This window comes from Dendropsophus ebraccatus, chromosome 8, assembly GCF_027789765.1.
Source record: "Dendropsophus ebraccatus isolate aDenEbr1 chromosome 8, aDenEbr1.pat, whole genome shotgun sequence".
Lineage (NCBI taxonomy): Eukaryota > Metazoa > Chordata > Amphibia > Anura > Hylidae > Dendropsophus > Dendropsophus ebraccatus.
In genome coordinates this window covers 24671771-24693776 of record NC_091461.1, presented here as the reverse complement: position 1 = coordinate 24693776, position 22006 = coordinate 24671771, and the positions used below count along the sequence as shown (strand labels likewise).

Sequence of the window (22006 nt, the reverse complement as noted above, 5' to 3'; positions counted from 1 at the left end):
TCCTGCCATTGCCCAACTCAGTGCTGCTGCAGAACATTGCTCTAGACAGCAAACTATCCTTCAACACAGCAAGTCTGCAAGAGCTTCTCCTTCTCAATGCTCCTCGGCCTGTAGCATTGTTGAGCACAAAGAAATTCTAATACCAGAATACCCTTATACTGTGAAGCCCACGTTGGGTAAGTACAATAGCATAGCAGTTCCTTAAATAAAATCAGATTGGTTCCCTATCATCAGAATCCAGACTGTTGCTGAATATTTTCTGGGCAGCCAGTAGTCTGCTGACAGGTCTTGCAGGAAATTTACATTTTCAGGTTACATTTATTCCAGTTAAACATCATAAAAGTATGTATGCAGTTTCCTAATAGTATAGCCTAAGTACCTCCGAAGCAATGCACCTTAACTCCTCGCTATCTCACTGAGAAAGATACAAGTTTATTTTTTGAATTTTTGCATTCATAGAAAAAAAATCTCTCTGTCCAAGGGCTCCTTCCGTGAGCATTTGGCTAGGACTTTGCCCTTCTGAAGGAATTTTTTTTAATTCCTGATCCAACACCGTTCCGAAAAGACCTCTTCATGAATGACTTCTCTAGGAAGGGTCTGAGGAATGCCAGCTCTTCGCTGCGGTCGGCTTCCACCAGGCAGCTGTTCAACAGGATGAGGCAGTAGTCGGATTTTCCAGAGGACTATTGGATGAGATAAGAAATCAGTCTATGAATAGGCACAGCTAGCAGCAGAGTAACATTATAGCCCCCGCCCCTAGGTTTCAATTAAAGGAGATGTCCGGCGCCCAACATTTTTTTTTCAAAACAGTCAGGGAGGAGGTGGCTGAACCTAACTACATGCACCTACCTCCATGGCTCCAGCACTGGGGTCTGCTGTCCTCTGCTCCGGTTCCCGGTCCCCCAGCAGCTTCTAGGTCTGAACAGGGACCCAGGTCGTGACTTGTCAGCCCCGCCCAGTCAGTGGCCGTTGTGGTGTCCCGCCTTGGCCGCTTACTGGCTAAGCGGGGCTGACACGTCATGACCCAGGTCCCCACTCAGACCAGGAAGCCGCCGGGACAGGAGGGGCTGGCAGCGGACCCCAGCGCTGAATCTGAGGAGGTAGGTGCATGTAGTTAGGTACAGCCACCTCCTCCCCAAATCTTTTTAAAAAATTGCTAGGCGCCAGGACATCTCCTCAGCATCCTATAAATACAGAGCCGTCAATGGACTGCACATCTGTCAAACTACAACCTGCTCTCTAGTCATGGTAGGCTGCCATCTGAGTCAATAATCTTACCTTGCTTAAAGGGGTTAATCAGACCCAGAAGAACATGGCTGCCTTCTTCCAAAAACAGCACCACTTTTGTCCTCTAGAGATGAGTGAACCTCAAGCACAATCGGGTTCATCTGAACCCAAACTCTCGGTATTGGATAACCAGTGGCTGAAGAAGTTGGTTGCAGCTCTAAGGCTGCCTGGAAAAAAAATGGGGCTGCATCCAACTTCTTCAGCCATCGGTAATCAAATGCAGAGAAATCAGGTTCGGAGGACACTGAGCGTGTTCAAGGTTCACTCATCTCTATTCTCATCTCTATTTTCATTAATGTACAATGCACCTCTTGGCTTGGCTGGACTTTTCTCTTATGGGTGTATTCACACAAGGCAGACAGGCTGCAGATTTATCCTTCTCTATTGAAAAAAATTGGAAAATCTGCAGCATTACTGCCACATAAACATCCCCTAAAGTGGTTTGCCAGCATATGTAGTCATGAAATATTTTCAGGATATGCCATACATGACTTAGGTAGATAGATGGTAGATATGTACCGTACTGTGCAGCAATATACTAGGATATATTTGTCTACTGTCATTTTTCTTTATATATTCAGTGGTCAGGATCTTATTATCTTATAGATAAAGTAATCTATGGGGAAAATGTCAGAGAGCAGGCTGCATTTTAATAAAAGTGACCATAAAAGAAAAAAAATCACAAAAATACTGCAAAGCAAAAAACCCCGCATTCACTGCAAACAGTTGCAATGATGTTAAAAAAAAACAATAAAAAGTGCCACGAACCACCCAGACTATAGAGTTATAGTGGACAGGAATTATCTCTAGAATTTAAAGTCATTTGCAATAACTTTTGAAATGTCTGATAACTAGAGATGAGCGAACCAGGTTCGGGTTTAAGTCCATCCGAACCCGAACCTTTGATTAGCGGGGGCTGCTGAAGTTGGATAAAGCTCTAAGGTTGTCTGGAAAACATGGATACAGCCAATGACTATATCCATGTTTTCCACATAGCCTTAGGGCTTTATCCAACTTTAGCAGCCACCACTAGAGATGAGCGAACCTGGAGCATGCTCGAGTCGATCCGAACCCGAACTTTTGGCATTTGATTAGCGGTGGCTGCTGAAGTTGGATAAAGCCCTAAGGCTATGTGGAAATCATGGATATAGTCATTGGCTGTATCCATGTTTTCCAGACAACCTTAGAGCTTCATCCAAGTTCAGCAGCCCCCGCTAATCAAATACCGAACGTTCGGGTTTGGATCGACTCGAACCCGAACCCGGTTTGCTCATCTCTAGCCACCACTAATCAAATGCCGAATGTTCGGGTTCGGATGGACTCGAGCATGCTTGAGGTTCGCTCATCTCTACTGATAACCTAAAGAGAGAAGGAGTCTAACAGCATCCAGAATTCAATCAGAGTCCCTCAGTTTATTGCAAATCAAAAAGCATAACAGCAACGTTTCGACCCCAAAGGATCTTTATCAAGAGGGTCGAAGCGTCACCGTTATGCTCTTTGGTTTACAATAAATTGAAGAACTCTGATTGAATTAAATTATGGATGCTCATGCACTTCTTCACTCTTTATACCACATAAGTCAGCATTGGGATAGCTAACCCTCCAGCTACTAACCAATTCTCAGATCTTTGGTAACATGTCAAAAGTTCAGATTCATTCAAAAAGTCTCATTCCTCTGTGATCCTGAGATACAGCCAGGGCAATGCACTTCACTCCCTGGCAGGCAGAACCAGACTATTTCACTCCATAGACTGTAAAACTATCAAGCTGATTTGATTGACAGCCAGGGCAGACAGACGCTGCCGCACATTCCACCCAATTGTATCTCGGGTTTGCGCCAAATCTCAGGACTGAGACCCGGTGTGATCGGTAGGTTTTGACATGTCAGATATCAAACAACCATCTAAACCCAGTTGCATCTGGAAATGTGGATACCCCAAAGCAATATACAGTACAATATCTGGAGCTTGAACAAGCCTGAGCTACAAAAAAACAAAACACACATACTAAAAAAAAAAAAAAAAAAAAAAAAAAAAAAAAAAAAAAAAACAGAAGACCCTCTTTCTTTAGTCAGTGGTAGATATAAATGACAGATGTGTAACTTACTGTCAGGGACATTCCAGGCTGATACCAGAGATGCATGGTGGAAATCCAGAAGATGAATACAAAGTGAAGTTTGGAAACACTATGCATAAAATATAAAGACATAGTAAATGTATAGTAAATGTATGTCATCTACAATGGGTCCATACTGATGTGTGCTCCTTGGAGGTCCTTACCTGCTCAGCTGCAGCCCTTCCATTGTGGTAGCATACATTGGAGTCTCTTGAGTCTTCCTCTTGTCTGGAGGACGTTTTATACTCGGTTCCTGAGTCATGGAGGTGCTCGGTGTCACGTCTAATTGATGTGGGGTGGCCTTTAATGAATGTTAAAAGGGGGGAATAGTGGATAGCAGACGACTTTCTCTGCTTGACTTGTGTAAACTTGTGGTCTTTTGCAAAGAAGACTGACAGGGTTCTTCTTCAAGACCTCAAGAAACGGAGATACTTTCTGTAAATGTTACAAGACATGACAATGCCGACCATAATAACCTTGGAAATATTAACTAATTTTACCGCTATGTTCCTTGTAAATTTGATGTCTCAGGTTACTTTAAACTCTTGGTCCCCAATGCAAAATCAATTCCTCACCTACCATGTGTAATGTATAATACTGGTGCTGTCTTATGGGGTGGGGTCTTTGAAACACCTACTAAACACCAGGCCATGGATGCCACTTCTATCCACACTAGAGATGAGTGAATAGTGAAATAATTTAAAACTCGAAATTCGATTTGAATAGCTCCCGATATTCGACTATTCAATTGAATATCGAATCCCATTATAGTCTATGGGAGAAAAATACTCAGGACTTGGAAATCAATATTCGACAACTTGGAGGTCACCAAGTCCAATGACACCTCAGGAAATGATGCCAAAACCTCTGCAATGCATGTCTGGGTGCATGTAACACATCCAAGTTGCAGTATTACGCCACTATCTACAGCCTGTCTACAATACACTCCAAACACAATATAACCGCTATGTATAATAGAAAAAATACTTGGAAACTTCTTTCCTCTATGTTAGCGTGGACAGAAAGCCAAATATTAAGTTAAAGAAACTTTATCATGCACCCCCTTTAAATCAAGTTGCCCATGACAACCACAGATGGCATAGGCAAGGGGGAAATTAAACAGCACCCACCGCTAGCTGTCATTGTGTGTGTATGTGTGTGTGTGTGGTGAGCCCTCCAAAAATTTCTTCAAATTTTTTATAAGACGCACAGTGCGCAAACACTAGTACCAAGATAATAGTTTTTATGGCACACTCACAGTATACAGCTGTATACCCTGTCTGAACACACTAAAATACGTTTAGCGCTAACAAGAGCTTTTGGGGGTCTCTTCCTACCTAACTTCATCTGAAAGCTAACTCTCCCTGGTATACAGCCTGTCCCTCTCTAGCTCCAACCAGCAAGTGACACGAATCTGAAATCCACTATTCTTATACTCAGGAGGTGACATAGTTTAGCCAGCCAATCACAGTTAAAGTCCTGATTATTCCTAGTGCCTGTCCCTCCCCCCTGCATGTTTTTTGGCTGAAAAAAAGTGCCAGGGGGATGGGAGGGCCAATCAAATTTTTACTGTGTTTTCGAATATTCGATTGAAAAAAAGGCCTTCTAGAGCTACATCTCTCAGCTGGTTGGTTGCTGTGGACAATTCTTCTACTTTTCCTTTCTACAAGTGCGATGCCCTGGCCCCTGGGGGCCACTTCCGCAGTGCTGGTGTTATGAGCGGGCAATGACCGGGGCAGCTGCAGGGGTTATACTTGTCACGGTATAGGCCTGAGGGCGGCACAGCTGTAGGGCCGGTCTGTGGAATCTGCGGGTGATGATGGGCATGCGATTCTTCGCTGCACCTAGTCAGGGCACCAGTTAGTAGACACCAATGCCAGGGTTCAGTAACAGCGGTTTTATTATAGATGAGGTAACTAGTAGCAACAGTTCTGTCCGGATGCAACCGGGTATATAGCAGGCTTTGACAAATAAAGCAGGAGTGGTGCTGCATAGGCTGTGAGAATAGGTGCCGGATGATGGGAGTAGGAGTATGAGAGAAATAGCGTTGCTGGGTGGATTAACTTGAGAGTAATACTTGCTGTGAATCCTTGTAGCGATGAGGAGAGATAACGGAATGACACCCAGATGAGAGAGAAGAATCCGGTCACTTGAGCAGGCAGATACAGCCGAAGACTGGAATACAGCAGAGCACTCGATCCACACTTCTAGTGGTGAAGTGGGAGCTGTAGAGAAGAAGCCCAACTCCTCTGAGGCAGGAGAGGGACGACACACATCCTCCTTGCTTGGAAGCAGAGGGAAGACTCACTTGTTAGGAGGAAGTGGGAGGTCACATGGTTGCTCCTGGCCAGAGCTAGTCGGCCATTGGAGGAACCATGGTTACAGGGCACTGGCACGGTCACGTGATCAACAGCCTTGCATACCACTGTACAATGTAATAATACACAGGAATACATGAGAATACACATGAGAATGCACATTACCAGAGAATACTAGGGGAAAACCAGCAGCAGTTGCAGTGCAAACCCTTACCAGAACAGGCATGGGCACAGCAATAGAAATGGCCATAATAGGAGTAGTAGTCTGCATGTTCTGGGACACTGCACAAGCATAACAGTGTGGGAAGAGATATTGTTTGTACAATTGTGTGATATTGTTTTGGCAGCACAATCTAGGGAAAAGTTTTTTATATATATATATATATATATATATATATATATATATGCACTTAAGAGTATTTCTAATATATTTTATAATGCATGCTGTGCCTTAACAAACATCCAGTCTTTTTATCAAGGTGTTACGCCGTGGATGGCTTTTCTCAAGTGGGGGATTATGTGGTGTCGTACCACAGGTGTTACAGTTAGATACACTGCTTGCAAAAGTCTGTACCTATTGTACTATTGTGGTGATGAAAGCAGCACTAAGTTTCGCCACTAGATGTCACTGTATTATGTAAGTGTATTTGGAAGCTGCACAGCTGAAGGATGTAAAGGATTATTGTTTCTTTGTGTCACCTGAATCTGTAGACCAGTAGGATTCTTGTTTTCTTCTGTCCTATCATCTCTTTCCTTATTTCCCAGCCTATTTCCCGTGCCTCTGAACTCCCCTACCCAACCGAGGACATACAGTTACGTCCTTTGTCGTGAAGGGGTAAAGACGTTTATCCAGCGCTACAAAAACATGTCCACTTTCTTCCAGAGACAGCACCACTCTTGTCTCCAGTTCAGGTGTAGTTTACAATTAAGCTCTATTCACATCAATGGAACTGACTTGCAAAACCAACACCCACAATGGAGACAAGAATAGTGCTTTCCTGCTATTCAGTGAATAGCGGCCACACAAAACTGACATGTCAGTAAGGAGTCCCGGCTGGGGTGTATATAATAGAGTGTATACACTCCAGCCAGAATTCCATAAAAGTCAATGCAATGTATTTATTCAATTAATAATGGCTAGTGTTGCAATCTGCAACAACGTCCGTTATTAATTGAATAAATACTTTGAGGGTCCTATTAGACAAATCAATTTTTAACCATTAACAATAAACTATCGCAAACAAGATTATTGGTAACCTGAAATCGCTCACCCTATTACACAGAATGATAGTCTTTAGTTACAATTATTACTGCGATCGTTTACTCCATCTAATCCCAGCAAAAGAAGGAACGATGATTAGTGAACGAATGCGGAAATACAGTGAACAACGATTAGAGAACGATTAAGGGTGCCTTCACACAGGACAACTCGCAGCGAGATCCGCTACGAGGTAAGGTCCTGGCAGGCCCCTGTGACTACATACTTGCAGCGGCCCCAGCCACGGCGTGGGTGGAGGTTCTCTCTGACTTTTCCTCTCCTGTAAGACTTTAACCCCTTAAAGAGTCACTGTCGTATTTTTTTTTTTTTGCAGAAATCAATAGTCCAGGCGATTTTAAGAAACTTTGTAATTGGGTTTATTAGCCAAATCTGCCATTATCTGCATGTAAAAAGCCTTTTCCCAGGTCCCCCCCTCCTTCCTCTTTTTCATCCACTCTGAAAAATCTGAAAATTGTGACTTGTTGCAGGAGACGTCCCCTGTCTGTTCTAGGGAGAGGGGAGGGGGGAGGAGGAAGGAGGGAGTTAGCCGGCAGCAGAAAGCAGATAACAGAGGATTACAGGCACAGAGCTGGGTGACAGCTGTAATCCGAGCTCAGACAGGTCACTGGTGATGGTCACAGGAGATAACGGTGAGATATTTGTAGATTAACTCTTTGTTGTCCTGTTTTGGTCTTTTCTTTAGCTCTCTCCATAGGAGAACAATGAAGACAGAGGGGAGAGCTTCAAACTGCTTTTTCATGATAAAAATGCATTTTTCGGATAATAAACCCAATTACAAAGTTTCTTAAAATCGCCTGGACTATTGATTTCTGCAAAAAAAAAATTCACGACAGTGACACTTTAAGGTCAAAGCCAATTTTCGTTTTTGCGCTTTTGCTTTTTCCATTTTATGTTTAAAAGTCCATAGCGCTTGCATTTTTTCACCTAGAGACTTATATGAGCGCTTATTTTTTGCGAAACTAATTGTACTTTGCAATGACAGGCATTACTTTTCCATAAAATATGCTGCGAAACCGGAAAAAAATCATTTGCGCCTTCAAATTGAAAAAAAACCTAATTGGTTTTGATTTCGGGGAATTTTGCATTTACGCCATTCGCCCTGAGGTAAAACTGACTTGTTATGCATGTTCCTCAAGTTGTTACAATTACAACGATATGTAACATGTATAACTTATATGTTATGTGATGGCCTGTAAAAAATTCAAACCATTGTTAACAAATATATGTTCCTTATAATCGCTCCATTCCCAGGCTTATAGCGCTTTTATCCTTTGGTCTATGGGGCTGTGTGAGGTGTCATTTTTTGCGCCACGACATGTACTTTCTATCGGTATCTTGATTGCGCATATACGACTTTTTGATCACTTTTTATTACATTTTTTCTGGATTTGATGCGACCAAAAATGCGCAATTTTGCACTTTGGAATTTTTTTTCGCTGACGCCGTTTGCCGTGCGAGATCAGGAATGTGATAATTTAATAGTTTGGGCGATTACGTGCGCGACGATACCAAATATGTTTATTTATTTGTTTATTAATTTATATTTATAAAATGGAAAAAGGGGGGTGATTTGGACTTTTATTAGGGGGAGGGGATTTTTTATTAATAAAAACACTTTTTTCCTTTTTTTTTTACATCAACTAGAAGTCCCCCTGGGGGACTTGTATATACACAGCACTGATCTCTCATAGAGATCAATGCTGTGTATATACACAGCAAAGATCGATTAGATCGGTGATAGATTGCTATGGCCTGCTGCAGGCCATAGCAATCTATTGCCGAGCCGGGATCAGCGTCATTGCGACACTGAGTGCCGGCCCGGCCAAAAGAATGGATCTCCCCCCCCGCGATCGCATCGCGGGGGGGAGATCCGACCCACTAGACACCAGGGATGTTGTGCATGAAGCACTTCAATGCAGCTGTCAGGTTTGACAGCAGCATCGAAGTGCTTAATTAGCCGGCGCGGCAACGGGACCCGCGACGGCTAATAGAGGCACTGCCCGGCTGCACGTGTCAGCCGGGATCAGCGTCGTTCAGAGCGGGGTCCCGCTCTGAACACCCCCCGCGGCACCATGACGTACCAGGTACGTCATGGGTCGCTAAGGGGTCAACACTGCATGGTGTTGTGTAGAGTAAACTGAGGAGAAACTGTGAGCTGCGTCTTGTCTTGCTTCCTACCCATACAAGAACCTGACTAAGACTAACTCTTTAGTGTAGGGGAACCTGGCAGAGGGCCTGGGCCCAAAGGGACCACTGTAGGGAGCTTTCTAGCTTGCGTCCTTCCCCTACAAAGTCCAACACAAAAGACTCATACACTTCCTCTACCCATGTAACTTCCTATCTCCAGCGTATTTAAAGAGGACCTGTCACCCCCCGTGCCGGGGTGACAGGCTCCCGACCCCCTGTTAGATCCCCCTATACTCACGTGATCCCGCCAGGTCCCGCTTCCTGAGCCAGTCGGGTCACGGAGATTTCAGCGCCCGAAGCGCACGCTGACAGGAGAGTCCGATGCCCATAGAGAATGACGGAGCATCGGACTCCCCATTCATTCTCTATGGGCATCTGACTCTCTGTGACCCGACCGGCTCAGGAAGCAGGACCCGGCGGGATCACGTGAGTATACGGGGATCTAACAGGGGGTCGGGAGCCTGTCACCCCGGCACGGGGGGTGACAGGTATCCTTTAAAGTGCGCTGTGAGTGGGTGAAAGAAGTGCATAAAGAAGAAGATATTGCTCAGATAGGGTGTGTGCACACTAAGGAAATCACACCGAGGACTCTTTGTGGTTTCCACCGCTCATCCCTGGCCGCTCCCGCTTCACTGTCCGCTGGTCCCATAGACTCCATTCTATGGTCAGGCAGATTCCGCCGCCCGCCCGAAGAATGAACCTGTTCTCCACGTGGACATACCCTTAAACAGTGACTTTATGAACAGTTTGCAGCCCCAGCTTGTTGCGGCATTGAACACTTTGTGACCCTGGTGACTGTAAAGGAGAGGGAGTCTCTCTTTACACAGGCATGCCGGCATAGACAGAGTTAATCACTAGTTGTTGACTCTAGCTGTTTTCTACTTTTAAAAATCTGTATTCATCGTTCTACCTCAGGTTTAACAACAAAGTTCCTCTCATCTTAAGCTGGAATTTTTCCAGGCGTGTCCAGTACATTACAAACAGATGGGAGGTAAAGACAGCAATAGAGAGGAGAGCAAGAATGGCGACATGTCCTATCACCACCATTGCATGCCGATGCTGTTTTAAACTGCTCTCCAATAGTCCCTGGGGGCATCTGATAAAAAATCAGCAACATTGAACCAGTGAACAACTTCTCAACTTCAAAATAGATGAAGAAAGTCCAAACTACCTGGTATGGGATTTTGAGGTAAAGAACAGACAATCCTGTGCACTTAGCCCACAGGGTTTTCTCTAGTGGGTTTCATCCAAGTGGGTACACCACTGTGCTGGCCTGTTCGTGACGCCACATGCTTTTTCTTTCCGTAGCAAGTTACAACTTCTCGTAATGTCTACAATAAGATTTTGGCATTTTGCTTCTTTATGTGAAATAACAAGCTCAATAACTTGCTTGGTCATTCTTACCCACAATGGTTATGGAGTTTACAGCTGACCATGTGTCCCATATGCCTACCGTTTTTCAGTGCCTTATACTAATTTATCAAACTGGTGTAAAGTAGAATTCTCTTAGTTGCCCCTAGCAACCAATCAGATTCCACCTTTTAGTTTTCAAAGAGTCTGTGAGGAAGGTGGAATCTGATTGGTTGCTAGGGGCAACTAAGACAATTCTACTTTACACCAGTTTGATAAGTCTTATTTTCAGGGAATGTAAGAGATACCCCCCCCCCCCCAGACTTTCCGGAACAGTCACAAGAGGGCATCAGCAGCTTAACGTGTCGGTGGGATGGGCAGTGGTGTGCGGTGCGATGTGCGGAGGACGTAGGGGCCATGGCTCAAGCTTCCTGCAGTGCGGGCAGTGAAGCTCCAGGAGGGAATTAGGAGTCCTGGGTGGCCTTACATTCGAGGGGTGCCCTAGTTTTGAGTAGGGGTGCCTTATTTTTGGGGGAATGCCTTGCTTTAGGCTAGTTGGTAGAGTAGTTGGGGTGTCTTATTTTAGGGGGATGTCCTATTTTAGGAGGGCATCTTATTTTCGGGGAAACACTGTATGCCCAGCTCTATGATGTCCCACCATTTCTGCTCCCTCTCACAGCACGCAGCATCACAGTAACATGGAGAAGAAGGAACTGCATCCGCTATTCATTACATTCGATGGCCTGAAGATATTGCAGATAGGGAAAAAAAGAGACTGCCGAAGGTGCAGAAAATGTCATTTTATTCTAATATTTTATGTTTTTTCTTTTTTATATGCACCACTGATTTATGAAAACCTAACCTGTTATTGTTTGGTATGCCTTTAGCAAGTTGTTGTCTTGAACATGTGAGCCGCACCCCGACTGGTTATAGAGCATCTCGTGTAAATGATTGTATTGCAGCTACGTTAGCGCCATCCGGGATTTCGACAAGTGTCATCTTCAGGCTGAATCCCTCTGTGGGAGGATAATGAGGATCCCTGACATGGCTAATACCTCCCACAAAGTGACAAAGTGACAGTGTTTATAGCCGTCGTGTGTGGTGGTGCGGATCCTGCACGTACATCATAGACCGCTCTATGCAGCTCCCTGTAAAGATGCTATGGGGAATTAGTGATAATACCAAATTGCTTGTCATTTCTCAGATTGCTAAATATTGTATCATCTCAGGAGATGTCACAGGATATCTCTATCAGTTCATTTCCATTATGCAACGTGCCTGAACCCATCTGCTTTAATTCGCTTATCCTGCATATAAGGTGAATGAATAATTTGCCTTTATTAATATTAGAGGAAATAACAAAAGGTTAGAAGATTGTAACCTGCTTATATGTTCCCATAGGACCAGGGATGCTGAGAATGAGGGTCATTTTCTTGCCTTCATCCTCAGGGTAGTTGTTGTGAAATCTCCAATTTACCAATATTTAAATAAGGCTGTTTGGTGCACTGGGGGTGGGACTACTGCCCTCCGTGCACCAATCTGTCTCATTTGCCTGCCCCTCTTGAAGCGACAATCTGCTGTAAGGCCATTGCAGAGTGCCAAAAGAATATTCAGGGGTGGGCTGGCAGGTTAGTAGTCCCGCCCTCAGTGCACCAAACCACCTAATGGGCCGGAGTGGTGTAGTGACCCTCCCGGACTGTTGGAACTGCCACCCACAGAAAGGTGAAATGCCCCAATGAGTGTTTGTATACTGTGCTGGTGTGGGGCGAAGAATCACAGAGTCTCTTTACCATAAATAATCTCTTGTTTACTCTGAAAATTCTTGTGTGCATCAGAACATACAGCTGTGCCTTGACAGGATACGTTACACTTAATAACTCGCTTGACAATACACTTGATAATACACTTGACAATACAGGATCTAGATCTGTGATAGGAGTCTAGTGAGGAGTACAGTCGTGCTGACTGGGTTGCGTGTTGAGATATACGTAGAGGAGCAGAGAGGATGTCGTGAGAGTCCCATTCCAAGTAGTACTGTGCTCTGCTGGGATGTTGGAGGATGAGGTATAGAGATAAGTATACTTGTGCCTGTGCATCGACCTTGGTCCGAATGAACCACCTGTTGCCCAATGTCGGGGGACCCGTCCTAGAGGGTGACACAAGCCCCAGACCCTGTTACCTGGGATGAGCAGAATGCTGAGGGTTTCCTGCTGACAACCGCACTGCGAGATAGAGTTCATAGGCTTCCAGCAACTTTGCTCTATCCAGATCAGTTCCTAGCTTTTTGCTCTTAAGGATACTGTCCGACACTGTGACTCTCCTAGTCCATGGCATGAGTTGAGATAATCTCTGACTTTTCCTCTCTAGAAAAGGTTTAATACTCCATAGTGTCTAGTGGAGTGACTGAAGAGAAACTGTTAGGTGCGTCCTAGCTCTACAGAGTCTAGCGACCAAAGACCCCATACAAAGGCTGGGGACCTGGCAGAGGGCCAGGGCCAACTGTAGGGAGCTTTCAAGCTTGCGTCCTTCCCCAACAACGTCCAACACAAAAGACCTCTTTACTTCCTCTACCGTGATTTCCTATCTACAGCTCCCTGTAAGGTGTGCTGTGAATGGGGGAAGAGTGCATAAAGAAGACACAACGTAAGAGATGATGGGACAGAAGAAGAAGATACTCCCATAGGTTCACAGATTCATGTGACACATAAATAAACAATAACCCTTTCCATACTTCAGCTGTGCAGCAACTGCAACCAACCTGCTGATAGTTTCCCCTAACAAAGTAAGGGTATGTCCACACTATGGAAATCAAGCAGATAATGTGCCACGGATTCCGCCGCTCGCCTCCCCCACACTCCCACTTGAAGTTTCACCCATCACATAGGCTCCATTCTATGCTGGAGCGGATTCCGACGTCCACACAAAGAATTGACATGTCAATTCTTTGGGCAGACAGCAGAATCCGCCCGAGCATAGAATGGAGTCTATGGGATGGGCAGAGAGTCAAGTGGGAACGCAAGTGGTAGAATCCGCGACAAGTTATCCGCGTAATTTCCGTAGTATGGGCGTACCCTAAGGGTTTGCTGCAGAAGGTTTACCTGTTGAATACAAATCTGTTTTCTTCTTTAGCTGTTTCTTCTAGCTTTTCAGTAGTCCGGTTTCCCAGATGCAGAAATACAATGGACTGGCTCACAGTTTTGTCTTTTCAGATCAGTTTTTTTGTACTGCAGTTCCCAGCTGCAGGGTGTATGTGATGTAAAAGACACAACTGTGCTAGGTTAGGCTGCCGGCCAGTGGCCTAGTGCGGGGCTGTGAGGTGTTTACCCAACCTGTTCTTACAAGCCTGTACCCTCCAGCTCCTCCCTTTCCTGCACTCAAATTCAGCTGGGCTACTTTTTGCAGCATAAACAGTTTATTTCAGCAAATATTTTTCTTACAATATCTTAAAATATCTTTATAAAAAAGTTCAACAAAGAAACAGTAGTGGCACTTCCCGTTGCTGATACTGGTGCAGATTTCTTTTACTTAACGCATGGATATACACTGGGCGGATGCCAGAAAGGTGCAGGTTAGAAGCTTGTTTCGCGTGACTGCACTTCAACAGACCTGTTGAACAGGGTCTGTTGAAGAGCAGTCGTGCGAAACAAGCTTGTAACCTGCACCTTTCTGGCATCCACCCAGTGTATATCCATGCGTTAAGTAAAAGAAATCTGCACCAGTATCTGAATTGGTGAGTGCCACTACTGTTTCTTTGCTGAACTGTGTTACCATTATGAATACGTTATGCTTAGTGAGCACCCCTGAACACATAAATATCCAGTGAAATATTGTTAGCAACCTACTCTGGGACTTGTAGTGCCGATCATTTCCTAATTGTGTTATATCTTTATAAAAGACATTACATTGCCCATGTGTTCTCCTGACCTCCATTACTGTCTTGCTCCGCACTATTTTAAGAGCAGCAATATGAGGTCAATGAAACGCCTATAGCTGATCATTTGGTTGTGTCGATTAATATAACTTTGCCCCATTGTCCTTGGTGTTACTAGTTTAGTGTTCAGGAGTGTATATACACACAATTTATACATGCAAACTTTCTACATTATAACTATTATTAAAGGGAAACTCCAGTTTTTCAAATCAACTTGTATCAGAAAGTTATACAGATTTGTAAATTACTTCTATTTAAAAATCTCAAATCTTCCAGTATTAATCAGCTGCTGTATGCCTTGCAGGAAGTGGTGTATTTTTTCCATTCTGACACAGCACTCTCTGCTGCCACCTCTGTTCATGTCAGGAACTGTCCAGAGCAGTAGAGGGTTTTCTATGGGGATTTTGCTACTACTCTGGACAGTTCCTGTCACGGAAAGAGGTGGCAGCAGAGAGACTGAAAAGAATACACAGCTTCCTGCAGGACATACAGCAGCTGATGAGTACTGGAAGACTTGAGATTTTAAATAGAAGTCATTTACAAATCTATATAACTTTCCGGTTGAATTGAAAACAATTTTTTTTCCACTGGAGTAGCCCTTTAACTAAGCTTGGAATTGATATTTTCTGCATTGCATAGTCAGCTTCCAGTACTCAGCAGAGTTCCCATACACTTTTCTCTTCTTTATGTAAGGTGACATCATATATTTGCTCCTTATTTATTCTTTATGTCCCTGCACTCCAGCCGGCCATCCTCCACCTCCCGCCTGCTATCACTGTGTGCCATCGCTCGGTACTTTCTGCACTACAATTAGATTTGAGATGGCAGTCCTTACACGCCTAGAGCAGCTTTGCCGACTCTGTCAGAACTTGTTGGGTTGGCAAGAATATGCCAAGTCCTTTGGGTAGCAAAAGACAGCAGAATGACCCAAAAAACAGAGGGATCTCCTGCCAAAAAGGAGAAATAGAGCTTGCATATTTATAAGGCAGAATGTATTGAAGCCATTAATCACTAAGTGGTGACAAAGTAGATTTGTGCTGGAAATTCTCTTCAGAGATAGACGGGAGGGGAAGGTTCAGGTGTATTGATAATTCTCTAAGAAGCTGGAAGACGCCAGAGATCGGGAGGCAGCAGAGGAAGATGTCTCCCAGACGATCTGTAATTCTACTTGCTGGAAATATTAGCAGCAGATCGCCGGTGACAGTGGACGTCGCTGTATATTACTTACTGCCGTCCCTGATCTATCTGGTCCTGACGATTTGACGTCCACCAGACTTTCCAATTTTTCATTTACACTGAAAAAAAAATGTATATGCAAAAGAAGAGCCCATGGAGCCTCATTGAAGAGTCTCGAAACACAGTGCTAGCCAGATATCCCTTCGGGAAGGACCCAGCCAAGAGGTGGCTCATGTAGGGAAACCACCAGAGCCACCAAATTAAGTGGCCCTATAAGTCAATGTAATATCAAGGGAAAAACCAAGGCCAGGTATACATCTAGATACAGCTGTTTCGGGGTGTTGCCCCTCATCAGTGTGGAGCAGGATTCTGGCTAGATGGGAGCAATGGAAAAAAAAAAGACTCCTTTAATAATTCCTCATGGTCGTTACTGACGCTCTGGGGTTAGAATGAAATAAAGGTGAATGGGAGATGGGTGAAAGCAACAGCTGAGCATCATGGCACAGGAAGACGTCTGATCCTCATGAATGGAGAGGCAAAGGAAAGTTCATGCTGCTGTGATGTAATAGGTGGACAACCCTTTATATTAGGTTTAATTGGTTATCAAGTGTAGAAAACCACAGCTACTTTCTTCCAAAACAGCACCACTCCTGTCCTCAGGGTGTGTGTAAGGTGACAACTCTCTTCTCTTCACTATTCACTTCAATGAAATTGAGCTGCAGTACAGCACAAAAACTGAGGACAAGAGGGGTGCTGTGCTATATGGGTGTATTGTGAAATGAATCGCTACATAATTTGGGTCTTAAAAATAGAGTGATCGATAATTTCGGAAGTGGGGCTTATTTTGAGTTTTCAATAAGGATCTATGATTGTCGTGTATATTACTGCTCTTTGGTTTATTAATTTTTTTCTAATAATGTCAAACTCATGCGCAGCTATCTGTGCACTTCAAATGGGAAAATTGAGCTCCTGGTTGTCTTCAGAAGTCAGATTATTATATTGTTTTATGCATACGTGGTAACTAATCTGTCAACCAAACATTTGCATAAACCAATAGTACAAGTACACATAAGAAATTTTGTAATATATCTTATTATATCTTTTGTTGTTATCATCTCTCTACTAAACTCATCACTTAAAAAACTGCTAAAATCTGTCTTAAGATGGATCAGCCCACTAAGGGATCAGTTGAAGTGATGTCCATAGAAGTCTATGGAGCGGGGAAGGAGGGGTTCACACAAGAATAATATGTACTCATTTTGGCACCCATATTATAGCTGCAAGCCTGCGTCTAATTACCTGGACTGATAGACTCATAGATTACTCTGCTGTCACTACTATGATATCATTAGACTTATGGCCTGTTTCATTAATTGAACTGTGTAGTAGAGCTCTATAATGTCCTCAGTGCTGCTGCTCCTTCTCAGGGTGTACTATAAAGATAAAGAAAAGGAGGATGTCCTATTCCGTATATGTAGTTAATAGGAGACCTCATAGCAGCTACTCCACCAGCAGCATAGCTCAGAGACGACTGAAGATTAGAGCAAAGGGGAAAACTGGTGAAAAATGGCATATATGTTATACAAGAAATAGTGCTGCCCCTCATGTACACACGGCAGGTTATTGACCATTTAATATTTATGATGATCCAGAATATGTTCTGTTTTAGGCATCACTCCACCCCATATTTATATTGGCCATTGGTCAAGTGTTATAAGTGTTGCACAATCCCTTTATTAGACCTGTTGCCCACTCCTTTGTATTGGCTGACAAACCATCCATATCTCAGTGCAGGTTATAAGCCACACGCTCTGGCCTGTTTGCTGAGGGTAACACCTGCATTCATAGACGCCTTAGTCTGAAAATTCCCATTTCTTTACATTATTCAGGTTTAAGCAATTATTGCAGCACTTTTCGTTCCTCTGCATGTTACGTGGATTTTTATAGCCGCTACATAATATAATATAGATCCTTTTTGTGCTTGAGATGTTTGCAGGTGTAATTTTCCAGAACAGAGGCCAATGGGAAGGAAAATGGAATTATCACACCCAGATAGCTTTGAATCGGGCAGCCAAATCTGTTTTTTAGGTAGGAAAAGCATCTTACTTGTCCTCGAAATACCTAAAAAGCTACTTAGCGGAATATTTCTCTATTGACGGCCAATTACAGCCCTCCGTTTCAATTGTGATTTTACTGCTTGGAAGTGAATGGAACGGAACATTTCTGCCTTGATTATCAGGCAATGTGCAGGTATGGATGCGGCTAGCAGGTAATGATAGCGTTTTAGAAATGGCGCTCCTCAGAGAGATGGCCGCAGTTCACAGCGGGATAGTTTTGGATAGAAATTAATATTTTCTTAAGAAAAATAAAATCAAGGAACATGAAAGCATCCTGTGCGTCTGATAGAGAAATACAGGGTGTGCGTCATGTGCAGAGCTACGCTATATACAAGGCCATACGTACCATAGAGGCATCGTGTGGCCTATCAGGTCCTGGGAGGGCGGCCCAGTCTTGGTTGGTCTCATCATATTTGTTCAGACTCTACTACATAGAGTGATGACTGCCCATTACACAGGAAAATATTGGCCGATCAGCTGACGTACTAATGTGGTTCCCTGAAAATAAGACATCATCTTTTATAAATTTTTGCTCCCAAAGACGCGCTGTGTCTTATTTTGAGGGGTTGTCTTATATTAAAAGGAAGAAGAATACTGACCAAAGTCCTCCGTACATGCTTGCTGAAGTGGGACCCCGGGTAGACCACGGGCCATGACCTCGTGCTTGCGGGGTGTTCGGCAGGCTGTGACCTCCGACGTGCGGCAGGACGTTGATTGGCCCGTGACCTTGGCGTGTGGCGGGGCGTTCAGTGGGCCAGGACCTTGGGTGTGTGGAAGGATGGTAATTAGGCTGTGACCTCAACGTTGGGTGGGCTGTGATCTCTGGCGTGCTGTGTGAAGTTTGGCAGGACGTGACCTCGGGCATGAAATGGGACCTGACCTCGAGTGTGCAGCAGGACATGGGGGCCATAGACCTGCAGTTTGTTTGCACAGTGGCTGGTGGTGGAGGGTAGTGGAGGTCTTACTTTTGGGGGATGCCTTATTTTCGGGGATATGAAATCCTTCCATGTCTTATTTTCGGGGAAACAAGATAGCAAAATCAATGCCTGTGAGCTTCGCATGTAATAGAAGTTGTGTGACTGATGGCAGCAAAGAGCTTCCCTCCCCGCATGATCCACAGATCTTGTAAAGGCTCTATAAAAGAGTGCTGATCTATGAGATTGGCGCACACTTACAGCACAGGGCAGGCTATTTCACAGGTGTCTTAGGGTATGTTCACACTGAGTAAAACAGGTAGAATTTTGTGGCAGAGCTCCTGCCGCGGAACCCCATCTGCCTCAGTGTGTCAATGGGATGCCTTGCGCGCCTCTGAGGCAGGAGCTCCGCCACAAAATCCCGACTCAGTGTGAACATAACCTTATTTGGCAGAAAAAACCTGTGTCAGAGTCATGGAGAGGAAGCAAATGCCCCTCAGTCCTAGGGAAAATCCGTCAATGTCATGAAAGGTCAATGGTGATCATTAGAGATGAGCGAACCTGGAGCATGCTCGAGTTGATCCGAACCCGATTGTTCGGCATTTGATTAGCGGTGGCTGCTGAAGTTGGATAAAGCCCTAAGACTATGTGGAAAACATGGATATAGTCATTGGCTGTATCCATGTTTTCCAGACAACCTTAGAGCTTTATCCAAGTTCAGCAGCCCCAGCTAATCAAATGCCGATCGTTCGGGTTCGGATCGACCCGAACCCGGTTCTCTCATCTCTAGCGATCATTGGTTTGGGGGCAGCCACATGCTGGTACAGAGTTGTTTAAGAAATGTTTCATGTGGCTTTTGTCCACCATGTTGCATGATGTCATACTGTACAGCTGTGTCGCACAGTGTCCGTGCACAGGACTAGTGTGGGGTTGAGCGCTCATGTCGCCATCTCTTGTTTGAGTAAATGGCAGCAAGAATGAGGTTCTTGGATGCTGTCTACAGATGATGGAGGGGGAGGTATATCTGTGGGGCAAACGACTGATGCCCTTTTGGCTCTATGTGTAGATATGGCATATAAATGGCTCGGTGGGTAGGGTGCTATACCTTCCATACACCTATGGTTTGCATTGTAAGCCCCATTTTGCTTATCAACAGATCTAACGATACCATTAGGGCTATTATATAGCGTTTTATTATTATCACACCATTATGGTTGCTAAACATTTCTCTTATAGATTCTTTATGGACAGGCCAGCTGCCTTGTGACTTCACATTGTCTAAGTGACAGCTGCGTCCCCTGAGGGTCTGCCAGCTCCCTGCCACCTGTCCCTCCTCTATGTGGCGGTGAGCGGGAAACAAGCTGATTTCTGTTAATGCCATTTAGTTCATATGTCCGTGAACAATCAGGTGCTCCCTTACCCACCGAGCCGTCACATAATCCAGTCCTCCCGCCTCCGTCTTTTACTTAGAATAATAATCAATTTCTCACATGAAAAAAAAAAAAAATTATCGCTCCACTTTTTTTCCCTCCTTCCTGTGAATCTTTAGTAAAAGGTCACTGCGGAGATGATTTATTTCATTCTAATCCTTTTGTGCGCCCGTGTTGCTCAAATCTCATGAATTTCTATTCTGCGTTTACCTTTCAGGCCGCTACACTCCGGCGCCGCGCGCACGCCACATCTGAATCAATTTATTTTATTGACTCTTATAATTTGTTTACAACACAATCTACTCCCGTGATCTTTGAGAGTGGAGCAGCGGAGATCTGCCGGAGCAGACGGATCAGTGTAGCAGACTGTATTGGATGTTATTCCGGGGATTGATCAGGAATTGCTCAGACTCGGGTTTATGTTGTGTTATTTGTGGACACGATACAGTACGAGCACACGGCTCGTGTTATTTCCGGACAACTTAGTCACAGATCGTAGACGCTGACAGAGGAGAAAGCCGCAAGGAAATCATCAAGATGTTTCACTCTGAATGTATTAACTTTAATGGCAATGGTCAAAATTATAGATGTTTGAACAGTTGTTCAATGCTTAAATAATATCGCCATATACATAATACTTCTATATACTGTCATGTAATAATACTAGCAAATAATATTGTCATATCCATAATATTTGCATATACTGTCATATAATAATACTGTTATATACATACTGTAATACTATATACTGCCATATCTATAATTCCATATACAGCCATATAATAATACTGCTATATACATAATACTGCCATATACTGTCATATACATAATACTGCCAAATAATATCATATACTAATACTTATATATACTGCCATATACATAATTCCATATACTGCCGTATAATACTGCCAAATAATATCATATACATATTTATATATATATACTGCCATAAACATAATTTCATATACTGCCATATAATAATACTGCTATATACATAATACCGCCATATACATACTTCCATATACTGCTATATCCATAATACTTAATTTTCCCATATAATACTGCCAAATGATACTTCTGTATACTGCCATATAATAGAACTGCCAAAAAATACCACCATATACATAATATTTCTATATACTGCCACATACATAATAATTCCATATATTGCCATTTAATATTAATGCTATATACATAATTTTGCCATATAAGAATACTTCCAAATTCTTGATGCTTCCATATACTAGCATGTAATAATACTGCTATATACATAACCCTTTTATATACTGCCAAATAATACCACCATATACATTAAACTTCTATATACTGCCATTGCAAACCACACCTGAACTGAAGACAAGAGTTGTGTTGCCATGTTTTTCTAACGCTGGATAATCCCTTTAACTAAAACATAAAATTCAGAAATTATCCTCTAATACCTTTTCCACATAATGCCGCCATGTATTCTACATTTTTACCTGTAGGCTATGTTCACAAAACATATGAACAAATGGCCGTTGCGGTATTAAAAGTTGCATAGAAATCAATGCATCTTGTCCGAAAATAATTGACATGCCAATTATTTTAATGGCCGTATCGAACAACGGCCGTTGTTCAATACATGGTATGAACAATGGCTGTTGTTTGTATTGACTTCGATGCAAATCATTTCACAATGAAAAGAACAGTCATTGTTTTAATTGAAAACAATGGCCATTCTTTTAATAAAATGCATGTTTTGTGAACATAGCCTTAGGGTTTATGGAATGTCGCATAAGTGGGTCATGGTGGACCCTCTGGCTATCTGGCACATTCAACTGCACCAAGCTTTGGAGTAATGTTAATCCCTTGTTTTTACCCCAGTGCACTCTCAAATACGGTGCCTGACTGATGGTACCTTGG

General features: G+C 43.5%; 1 protein-coding gene across 1 annotated transcript; it reads right to left on the bottom strand.

Annotated features, from left to right (window-relative positions):
- Positions 1 to 450: 450 nt before the first annotated feature.
- On the bottom strand, positions 451 to 3664 carry NPS (neuropeptide S). The gene is made up of 3 exons (XM_069981802.1): positions 3567 to 3664; positions 3394 to 3472; positions 451 to 683 (listed from the first exon to the last, which is right to left on the bottom strand). The coding sequence occupies exons 1-3, from the start codon at positions 3662 to 3664 to the stop codon at positions 504 to 506; spliced, it is 357 nt and encodes a 118-aa protein (XP_069837903.1). The 3' UTR covers positions 451 to 503.
- Between the last annotated feature and the right edge of the window lie 18342 nt (positions 3665 to 22006).